This window comes from Hippocampus zosterae, chromosome 11, assembly GCF_025434085.1.
Source record: "Hippocampus zosterae strain Florida chromosome 11, ASM2543408v3, whole genome shotgun sequence".
NCBI lineage: Eukaryota > Metazoa > Chordata > Actinopteri > Syngnathiformes > Syngnathidae > Hippocampus > Hippocampus zosterae.
This window is the reverse complement of record NC_067461.1, coordinates 7,919,035-7,930,397: the sequence shown is the minus strand read 5'-3', so window position 1 is coordinate 7,930,397 and position 11,363 is coordinate 7,919,035. Positions and strand designations below refer to the sequence as shown.

Below are 11,363 nucleotides of genomic sequence, written 5' to 3'. Positions count from 1 at the left end.
TCCATGCCCATAGCGCGATGGAACTCGCCTTCTCTCTGATTAGCGCTCCAGTTAGCGCAAATTGTTTTCAAATCTCTAAATGACCTTTTCAAATCTCTAAATTACCTCGTGCCACCTTACCTCGCTGACCTCATCTGGTCTGCGGACCAGACATTATTAGAAGGACCAAGAACTAAACTGAGGCTCAGAGGGGATGGAGCCTTTTCTGTTGCTGGTCCCTCTCTCTGGAATGACCTCCCACTGAACATTCGGCAAGCCTCCTCGCTGCCCATCTTCAAAACGCGCCTCAAAACTCACTTGTATTCTTTGGCATTTGACTCACCATGACTTAGATTTGTTCTTGGTTTTGCTGTTCGGTGCTTTCTACCGTATTTATTACAGACTGCGTTACTGTTTGTTGTATATGTTGAATTGCTCCATGTAAAGCACTTTGTATGCAGCGATGGCTGTTTGAAAGTGCTCTATAAATAATGTTGAGTTGAGTTAGCATGATAGCAGGTCAAGCATTCCAGGAAACGTTCATTTACTCTACAGTCCGTCGAGCCACAAGCAACTTGCTTTGAGCATCTAATCGGATGCATTCCATGTTCCCTTCCACAGTCATTACCATTCCTTTGTTTGGATGCAACGATCGACAGGACGTAAATGTAAATGAATGGAATAGAAAGTCGTTCACGATTCCAGTAAACTCATGCTAATAGAGAGATTCTGCTGTTTTTGTGCCAAAGAGAGTAAAAAGTGGTGCAGACAGTTATTCCGCGGTATCGAACGGGACTTGCTTGAGTTTGCTCTAATTCGAGCTTCGGTATGGCTTCCAGGTTCCAGGTATCGGAACGTTCGTCCGTTGTTATGAATCGATCACTAATGTAATATCCATCCATCCATATTCCACCGCTTATCCAAGGTCGGGTAACAGGGGCAGCAGCTTTAGCAGGGAAGCCCAGACTTCCCTCTCCCCAGCCACTTCTCCCAGCTCTTCCCGGGGATTCTGAAACGTTCCTAGGCCAGCAGAGTGACACAGTCTCTCCAGCCTGTCTTGGGTTGTCCCCGGGGCCTCCTGCCGGTGGGACATGCCCGGAACACCTTTAAAACTCATTTCGGCCGCTTGTATCTGGGATCTCATTCTTTCGGTCATGACTCATTGCTCATGACAGTAGATGAGGGTTGGAACGTAGATCAACCGGTAAATTGAGAGCTTCGCCCTTTGGCTCAGCTCCTTCTTCACCACGACTGACCGATACAAAGCGCGCAGAGCAAGCAGCAGCCGCTTCACCGCTGCGCCTGTCGATCTCTCATTCCCTCCTGCCCTCATTTGCAAACAAGACCCCAAAATACTTAAACTCCTCCACTTGGGACAAGATCTCCTCCCCGACCCGGAGAGAGAACTCCACCCTTTTCCGACTGATTTTCATCCCAACCGCTTCATACTCAGCTGCGAAACGCTCAAGTGAGAGTTGAAGGGCCCTGCTTGAAAGAGCCAACAGTCCCACATCATCTGCAATAAGCAGAGATGTAATACTGAGGCCACCAAAATGGACCCCCATCAACACTTACACTGCGCCTAGAAATTGCCAATATCCGTAAAGTTTATGAACAGAATCGATGACAAAGGGCAGCCTTGGCGGAGTCCAACCCTCACTGGAAACGATTCTGACTTACTGCCGGTAATGTGAACCAAATTCTGACATCTGTGGTGGAGGGTCCAAAGTGCCCGCATCAGGGGATTCGGTACCTCATACTCCTGAAGCAATCATATAATGTAATATCGTACTCAAATGTGTAATGCATAGATTTTTATTCTGGGTGAGGGAATTTTCGTTTGACAGAAGTCCATAGATGGCAATACTTACTGTAATTATGTTTCATTGAACAATTATAATATTTAAATCTGGTTTAAAAAATATGAACAGGTATATACATTTGTGTCATTACAGTTGCCGAAACATAGATGTTGCTTGAAATTTATCATGCTCCCCTCAAAACAGACCGAAGAGTAAAATAAAAGTTAAAGGCTGAGCAATTTTAGTTTATCGTTGGCCATGAAGGGGGGAGGGGCTGTTCCCAGCTCCAAACCCTCGCAGTTGCACTGTTTGAACCTAGTTTATTCAGCTCCCCTCCCCCACACTAGTTTGAGCACGTGATCAATTAGGAGCGCTGTGCATACAGCAGCAACAAAGCTTTGCAAGAAGAGTTGAGTCTTGCAGTCGTGTTCCCAGAAAATCTAATTCGTTTTATTCTGCTTTGGACATTGAGACTGTATAATACGAATTGCATCCAATAAGTAAATAATAATGATGTTTCATCACAATTCCATATTAGCATTTGGGAATAATGTTGCTTTCAGAACAATTACAATATTTTAAGTCGTTTTTAAAATATGTGTGTGTGTATATACTGTATATATACAGTATGTATATACACACACATGTATATATGCTGTGCTCATTTTAGGAGTACATGACATTGGTGTAAACAAGAGTTCATAAAATATGTTGATATTACTATGCCCCACTTCAAAACGGACCTCAGAGGAAAAGTGAAGGAGTTTTGGTTATGAAGGGGCGGGGCTGTTTTCACACCCCAAAACGTCACAGTTACGTTGCAGGAAACGAGTTTCTACAGCTACCCTCCCCCACATCACACTCGCTGACCATCAATTAGGAAACGCGCGCTTTGCTACCTGCACAAAAGGAAGGCGTTGAGAAGAGTGAGCGTACGAGTCAGCATCATCGAGAAAACCCCAGAAAGTGACAAATACTTCAGAATTAAAGCAGGTAAGACACTCAAGTTTTGAATATTTTCTTGCAAGTTAGTTATTCTAAGTAATTCGGGCAGGCTCAGAGGTTCGTGTTATATCAGCATTAGAGTGAAACCAACTATATGAATAACTCTACTATGCTGTACCTAAGGAGTTGTCACCAAGATGGAAAGTTTCCTCTCAAACAATAAACTTTCAATAGGCCGTCAGACACACAATACAGCGCGACAGAATAGGCCGTTGGTGTGGTAAAATCAAGTTTTAACACCCCCCCCCCCCGCCGCCGTCGTCTCGCCGTCGTCGCCATTTTAGTTGAGCAGAAAATTAGTTGCAAATGACCCAGCGTCTTTCGCCGCCGCCGCCATCTTAGTTGAGCAGGGAATTAGTTGCAAATGGAACCAGTGTCTTTCCATATACAGAAAGTAACTGCAAAAAGACGATGTAAAATACCAAGCAATTTACAGATAACAAAGTGGGTTGAACGAAATATTATACTGTGAACCATTATCAACACAAAAGTTAAAATAAAATAATAAATAATAATAATAAAGGTTAAATGTGTGGATCACCAAAACCTATGCATTTTGGGCTGAAAACCCCCCCACTTATATGAGGAGAGATGCATATTTTCTATGTTTGTTAAGCTTTCTACTATTTTATGGGGACATTTTGATGATTTTTTTGGTGGCAACATACATTGTCACTGTCATCAACCTTTGCGATTTGTAACCACACTCGCTCATCGTTTATTGATCCCAAATATCCTTATTGGCAAAGCCAAATTAGTGGTGATTGAAACTTTGACTTTTCAAACGTCAAACCAGTTATTGGCCCAGGCTTATAAAAACACACTAGTGATGCATTCTCAGCATGAATCTTAACCTTATCATACTCATATCAACTTAGTGATTAGACGTTAATCGGCAAATTAGTGGATGAATGTTGATGTAATTCAAGGAGAAAAAAATGCTCTGGCGTGCAGAGATTTAGTGAATATGCGTTCATTTTAGTCGCCACATACTAAGAGAAATTTGCTCTTCTGGGAATATAATAGGATGAACGTGGAAGGAATTCAAACAAATTTGATTAAAAAGTACACATAATGCGTTCAAAGAATTAATGTAAATATTGTAATTATATACAGAAATTGCATCTTAATAGGTGAATGAAACGAATGGCCTGGGTACAGCTCACGTGGAAAATTGTTCTCTCCGCACTCTGTGTCGGCCATTGTTATTGGATTGCCAAATACTTGGAAATAAGCCTCTCTTTGTGACGCAGATGATTCGCCAAATGTGTAGTGGCAACTAGTACAGTATTAAATTTACATTTATTAAGTTTTTAATTTTCTGAAATATCGATTGCTGGTATTGGCAGCCTCCACGATAACCTTAAAATAATGCCGGTATCAGCCTGATACCATTATTTGGTTTCGGCACTTACCTATCTTTGCCAAGCACTGGAAATGAGTGATATAGACATTTTTAAAAATTACAATAAGTCGACTTTTAATTGATTACCCGGTCAGTTTAAAATGCTTTATTTGCCCATATTAAACAAAATAAGTTATTTCTATAAGGTATTTCTGTTTTGCCATGTTAATGTGTTCGATTAATATTTTATCCCACAGAACTATCTTGTCATGTAAGCCTGAATTATCAGTACTATTCTCTAACATCATTAATTGCAATGGTATTTTCTGATCTTTTTTTTTTTTAATAACAGATGGACAATCCCACTGAAGATGGTGATTATTCTGACTCAAGTCTTTTTGGATCAGATGAGGAATACAAACCAACTAAGACATCCTCTGAGTCGAGTGATGACGAGGAGATATTCCATCCAAAGGTAGAAAAATTGTTCTCTTATGATACATCCAGTGAAGACTCTACAAGTCATCAGACATATGAAGCAGAGGAGCACAGTCACGTCTGCAATTCGTAAAGAAGGTAACCCATTAACCTATGTAAAAACAAAAGATGAGCAAAGAAGATCCTTCTTTAACCATAAAAACATTTACAAAAAGGGAAGGCAAACGAGTTTGGCACAGAAGTCATTATTGCTTCTACTGTGGCCAATCAAATTTAAAGATGGCAAGGCAATTGGAAAGGAAACATAAGGAATCACAAAATAAATTCTGTGGGGGGGTTTGTGAACACATAACAAAGGAACAAACTACACAATCAACTCTGAGACAGTCCAGTCTCCTACAAAAGGAAAGATGACAGAAGTACAAACGAGCACGAAAGCAACACATTCTACCCGTATGTAATCAACTCTTTTCACGCGTAGCAAGTCTACTCCTGTAGCGTTCACACGTCCCATTTTATATCGGTGCTGCCCCGCATACTAGCATTTACTCCAGAGTAAATGTTTAAACCACCTCCTGAGCAGGGTTACATTTGCTCCGTTTTAAGCTGTTTTCAGGGGCTACACTGGTGTAACTTTGTACGTGGCAACGCTCGACATGGGGGCAGTCGGCTTTTGGGGTGGGGGTGGGGGGGAGAACGGATGAATGGACATGTCAAGAGTTTTAATTTCTCCATATTTTGTTCCGGTCAGTTGTCACGCAGTATGAGGAACATGTATAAATTATATTTAATCCTTGTGTATTTTTAGCCGTTATAAATCAAATGTTTCTTGGGGGAAATGATGCGGCGTAAATTCACTCTAGCATCTAAAGCACTATGAAATGACATACAACAAAAATTTCTACTGTACAATATTACACGATCGATTACAGCATTGTTTTGGGTATTTTTGTATTTAGATTCATGTTCTTACCATTTCATTTATCAAATGCATTGCCCACATTGGACAATGTAATCTGCCAATATAAAAGTTGTTTTTCGAAACCCCTGCTATTCGCGTTCAATAGAGACCAGGCTCGTTCACTGGCTGCCACTGGAATGCACTTGAAGGGGGAAGATAATTTATGGATGATAGTTATTTTGAATCAGGAATCAGTATTTTATTTCTGCCAAATATTTGCATTGGTCTAACAAAATTTAATTATGTCGGTTGGTTCACACTGACTAGCATGAAATCATACAAGATGTTCTTGTAACATACCTTTCAAATGTTATATGTTGCCCAGTAAATCTTCTCTATTCTTAATGGAAGCACGAACTTGTATTTAATACTGTACATAATACAATGATTTGCATGTCATGTTCAACCTCTATTTAATTGGCTACACTACTATGTTGGAATTGATGGCTGCAACACGTTCCAAACAAGCTGGGTCAAGGTGGTTTTGGATGCAGTGCTCTCTGATAGGTCGAAGGTCATGGCCTTTGAATGTTATCTGTTTTTGGCCTTGCCGCTTACATGCACTGATTGGTCCAGATTCTCTGAACCTTTTGATATTATGGACCAAAGATGACGTAATCCCTCAATTCCTTGCAATTATACGTTGTGAAACTGTCCTTCAACGATTCAACTTGTGCTGACCCTCACCCAATCTTTGCTTGTGAATTCAGGATAGCTACTTTTTGACCCAATCATGGCACCCACGCATTCACAGTTAGCCTGTTCACCGGTGGGATGTGACAAACAGGGGTTTGATGAGCATTTCTCAACATTATTTTTTTTGCTAGCTGTTCCATCTTTTATGGAACGCATTACAGCCATTAAATTCTAAGTTAAATATTATTGGAAAAAATTAAATGTACCAACTTGAACATTGAATGTTGTCTTGTCTTTGTAATGCTTCACTTAAATATAGGTTGGACATGATTTGCAAATCATTGTATTCTGTTTTGATTGATGAGCATAATGTCCCAATTTCACTGGAATTGGGTTACTAAATGAATGCCTTGATAGCATATTTTTGTTCAACACTGATTTAGTAAAATGTGTCACTTTGTTCTCCTTTTCATGTGGTGGTATCGACCTTTACCCCCAAAAAGGAAAAGCATCTCTCCAAAAGAGGGAAGACTGAATTGGATGGTAAGCTTTGGATGAGGAACTATATCTCTTTTTTCATAATTTAATCAGTTAAAATGCATGCAACGTATTTGACAATGAGTGTCAAATCAGGGATGTCCCATTTCATTGCAGATTCGAGTCCAGGCGGGGACCCTGGCGGTCCGATCCTCGGCTGCAGAAGCTAGCTCTTGGGACATGGAATGTCACCTCTCTGGCAGGGAAGGAGCCCGAGCTGGTGTGTGAGGCAGAGAATTTCCGACTGGATATAGTCGGACTTGCCTCCACACACAGCCTGGGTTCTGGTACCAGTTCTCTCGAGAGGGGTTGGACTCTCTTCCACTCTGGAGTTGCTCACGGTGAGAGGCGCAGAGCAGGTGTGGGCATACTCATTGCCCCCCGCCTCAGTGCCTGTACATTGGGGTTCACACCGGTAGACGAGAGGGTTGCCTCCCTCCGCCTTCGGGTGGGTGGACGGGTCCTGACTGTTGTTTGTGCATATGCACCAAACAGCAGCTCGGCATACCCACCCTTTTTGGAGTCCTTGGAGGGTGTGCTGGAGAGTACTCCTGCTGGGGACTCCATTGTTCTGCTGGGGGACTTCAATGCTCACGTGGGCAATGACAGTGATACCTGGAGAGGCGTGATTGGGAGGAACGGCCCCCCCCCCCCCCGATCAAAACCCGAGTGGTGTTTTGTTATTGGACTACTGTGCTCGTCACGGATTGTCCATAACGAACACCTTGTTCAAACATAAGGGTGTCCATATGTGCACTTGGCACCAGGACACCCTAGGCCGCAGTTCGATGATCGACTTTGTAGTTGTATCATCGGATTTGCGGCCGCATGTTCTGGACACTCGGGTGAAGAGAGGGGCGGAGCTGATCACCACCTGGTGGCGAGTAGGCTCCGATGGTGGGGGAAGATGCCGGTCCGTCCTGGCAGACCCAAACGTATAGTGAGGGTTTGTTGGGAGCGTCTGGCGGAATCCCCTGTCAGAAGGAGTTTCAACTCTCACCTCCGACAGAACTTTTCCCATGTTCCGGGGGAGACGGGGGACATTGAGTCCGAGTGGACCATGTTCCGTGCCTCTATTGTTGAGGCGGCCAATCTGAGTTGTGGCCGTAAGGTGGTTGGTGCCTGTCGTGGCGGCAATCCCCGTACTCGCTGGTGGACACCAGCAGTAAGGGATGCCGTCAAGCTGAAGAAGGAGTCCTATCGAGCCTTTATGGCCTGTGGGACCCCAGAGGCAGCTGACGGGTATCGACTGGCCAAGCGGACCGCGGCTTCGGTGGTCGCCGAGGCAAAAACCCGTGCGTGGGAAGAGTTCGGTGAGGCCATGGAAGCGGACTTCCGGACGGCTTCGAGGAAATTCTGGTCCACCATCCGACGTCTCAGGAGGGGGAAGCAGTGCACCACTAACACTGTGTACAGTGGGGATGGGGCGCTGCTGACTTCGACTCGGGACGTTGTGAACCGGTGGGCAGAGTACTTCGAAGACCTCCTCAACTCCACCAACACGCCTTCCTTGGAGGAAGCAGAGCCTGGGGACTCTGAGGTGGGCTCTCCTATCTCTGTGGTTGAAGTCACCGATGTGGTTAAAAAGCTCCTCGGTGGCAAGGCCCCAGGGGTGGATGAGATCCGCCCGGAGTTCCTCAAGGCTCTGGATGTTGTGGGGCTGTCCTGGTTGACACGCCTCTGCAACATCGCGTGGTCAACAGGGAGAGTGCCTCTGGATTGGCAGACCGGGGCGGTAGTCCCTCTTTTTAAAAAGGGGGACCGGAGTGTTCCAACTACAGAGGGATCACACTCCTCAGCCTCCCTGGTAAGGTCTATTCAGGGGTGCTGGAGAGGAGGGTCCGTCAGGAAGTCGAGCCTCAGATTGAGTAGGAGCAGTGTGGTTTTCGTCCCGGCCGTGGAACAGTGGACCAGCTCTACACCCTTAGCAGGGTCCTTGAGGGTATGTGGGAATTCGCCCAACCAGTCTACATGTGTTTTGTGGACTTGGAGAAGGCGTTTGACCGTGTCCCTCGGGGAGTTCTGTGGGGGGTGCTTCGTGGGTATGGGGTACCGAACCCCCTGATACGGGCTGTTCGGTCACTATACCACCGATGTCAGAGTTTGGTTCGCATTGCCGGCAGTAAGTCGGAATCGTTTCCAGTGGGGGTAGGACTCCGCCAAGGTTGCCCTTTGTCGCCGATTCTGTTCATAACCTTTATGGACAGAATTTCTAGGTGCAGCCGAAGCGTTGAGGGGGTCCGTTTTGGGGGCCTCAGTATTACATCCCTGCTTTTTGCAGATGATGTGGTGCTGTTGGCTCCTTCAAACGGGGCTCTCCAACTCTCACTGGAGCGTTTCGCAGCCGAGTGTGAAGCGGTTGGGATGGAAATCAGCACCTCCAAATCTGAAACCATGGTCCTCAGTCGGAAAAGGGTGGAGTGCCCCCTCCGGGTCGGGGAGGAGATCTTACCCCAAGTGGAGGAGTTCAAGTATCTTGGGGTCTTGTTCACGAGTGGGGGTAGGAGGGAGCGGGAGATCGACAGGCGGATCGGTGCAGCGTCTGCTGTAATGCGGACGTTGTATCGGTCTGTCGTGGTGAAGAAGGAGCTGAGCCAAAGGGCGAAGCTCTCAATTTACCGGTCGATCTACGTCCCAACCCTCACCTATGGTCACGAGCTATGGGTCGTGACAGAAAGAACGAGATCCCGGATACAAGCGGCTGAAATGAGTTTTCTCCGCAGGGTGTCCGGGCTCTCCCTTAGAGATAAGGTGAGAAGCTCAGTCATCCGGGAGGGGCTCAGAGTCGAGCCGCTTCTCCTCCACATCGAGAGGAGCCAGATGAGGTGGCTTGGGCATCTGATTCGGATGCCTCCTGAGCGCCTCCCCGGTGAGGTGTACCGGTCATGTCCCACCGGGAGGAGACCCCGAGGAAGACCCAGGACACGCTGGAGAGACTATGTCACCCAGCTTACCTGGGAACGACTCGGGATCCCCCGGGGAGAGCTGGAAGAAGTAGCTAGGGAGAGGGAAGTCTGGGCTTCCCTGCTAAAGCTGTTGCCCCCGCGACCCGGCCCCGGATAAGCGGTAGATGATGGATGGATGGATGGATGGATGGAAAAAACCTTACACCCAAAGAGCAGGCAAAATCTAAATTGGAGAAAAAGACAAGTAATTTTATTTTTTTACGTATAAAATCCACATTGTAAAGCTATCACAAGGTGGTCTTTGTGAGTATCATTAAATTGCAATTGTCATCATATTTAGGGTCTCCCAGAGCAAATTTGAGGAGACCATGGAATGAAGAAGAAAAGGCTGCTGTGGAAAAACACCTGGGGAGACTTATACAAGGGTGTCAAGCAAGAACAATGCACTGACTGCAAAATGAAAGAGCCGCAGGCCTTGGCTCAAAGAACCTGTAAAGACGTAAAGAACTTCAAGAAAAGATCTGCTTCTCGAGTTCATTTTTAAATTTAAATTTTCTTGCTGGAGTATTTTTTTTTCAATTTTCTACTCTTCCTGAGCAGTGTTGTTAAAAATGTTCTACTTGAGGTGAGATGTAATGTTGACATGTACAAATAGTTTTACAATATATTTGATTTAGTTCCGTAAATTAATTGGCCAAAGCATGGGCCACTTTTATTTTAGTAGTAATTGTACAGCAATCAATCGGTTCAAGTTGTGATTGATATATAATGTATAAATGAGGAACTCTGCTTATCTTAAGTTGAAACTATCAAATTATTCATAAAACAGACTACTCACACTTTTTAAAATTAAAATACAAAATGTCTGCTGTGTAATTGCAGGTTAATAAGAGAGGAAAAACTCTGAAGGCCATACCAAAAGTTGATTTGTATGCTTAACTGCAACAAAACCAAAAAAGATAAGATATTTTAACCAAAGTCACAACAGGAGTGAGGACTTTGAATGTGCCCATTCAGAGTCCTCACTCCTGCTATGATTTCAGTTTCAAGTCTACTTTTTATTGCTCTGTTTTTTAAAGAAGTTGAAGTGGGGAAAGTAGTTGGGGTGACATCTAGTGTACAAATCTAAGACTAGTTCCTCTCTAAACCTATCAGAAAGGGTGGTCCTCACTCCCTATCTGGAGTTACCCGGACCTCACAAATATAGTCTTACAGGAATGTGTGTGTGTGTGTGTGTGTGTCCACTTGAAACCCTACTTTGGAGCCCTAACCTCAGTTTGAAACCCTAACTCTGAAATGAAATCTTAATTTGAAACCCTAACCTTTGCTTGAAACCTTCAGTCGTGCGTAACCAGAAGCTGGACATTCACAGTTAATTTTGAAACCCTAACCCCAGCTTGAAACCCGACTTTACTTTCGAGTACTAACTTTTAGCCTAGTATTTCAGCACGGTGCCGCTTGCTAAGCTATCTTCCAATGGACGCTGTTCTCTTCGAGGAGATTTTTTCAGACATTCTTCCATCGAACCACAACAAGCACATTTCCACACGGTTGTTTATAAGTGGAAACGGGCCCTTCCTCAACAACACGTGTCGCTTTTCTTTTGGGTTTGCGTCTCGTCTTGGTTTGCAGTAGCAACTGGTTGGCGAGGCGGGGACGACGACGACAACAACAAGAAAAATGCACAAATCAGCCCAAATCTCCCAGCAGCCCTGTAACTTGCTTAGACAGCCATGAAAAGAGCAGCCACAAAA

The 11,363-nt window shown here is 44.7% G+C and overlaps 1 protein-coding gene and 1 long non-coding RNA gene across 3 annotated transcripts; both read left to right on the top strand.

Annotated features, from left to right (window-relative positions):
* The first annotated feature begins 1,913 nt into the window (after window positions 1-1,913).
* Window positions 1,914-7,341, top strand: LOC127610209 (uncharacterized). 2 transcript variants are annotated; one of them, XR_007964765.1, is made up of 4 exons: window positions 2,439-2,774; window positions 4,484-4,707; window positions 6,670-6,709; window positions 6,821-7,341. It is a non-coding gene; the product is annotated as an uncharacterized LOC127610209 (long non-coding RNA). The 2 variants fall into 2 exon arrangements; XR_007964766.1 differs by lacking the exons at window positions 6,670-6,709; window positions 6,821-7,341 and having other exon boundaries at window positions 1,914-2,774; window positions 4,484-4,736.
* A 198-nt stretch (window positions 7,342-7,539) lies between these two features.
* LOC127610201 (uncharacterized) lies at window positions 7,540-10,122 on the top strand. The gene is made up of 2 exons (XM_052080043.1): window positions 7,540-9,853; window positions 9,950-10,122. Exon 1 carries the CDS (start codon window positions 7,611-7,613, stop codon window positions 8,766-8,768), a length of 1,158 nt encoding a protein of 385 aa, XP_051936003.1. The 5' UTR covers window positions 7,540-7,610; the 3' UTR covers window positions 8,769-9,853; window positions 9,950-10,122.
* The last annotated feature ends 1,241 nt before the right edge of the window (window positions 10,123-11,363 follow it).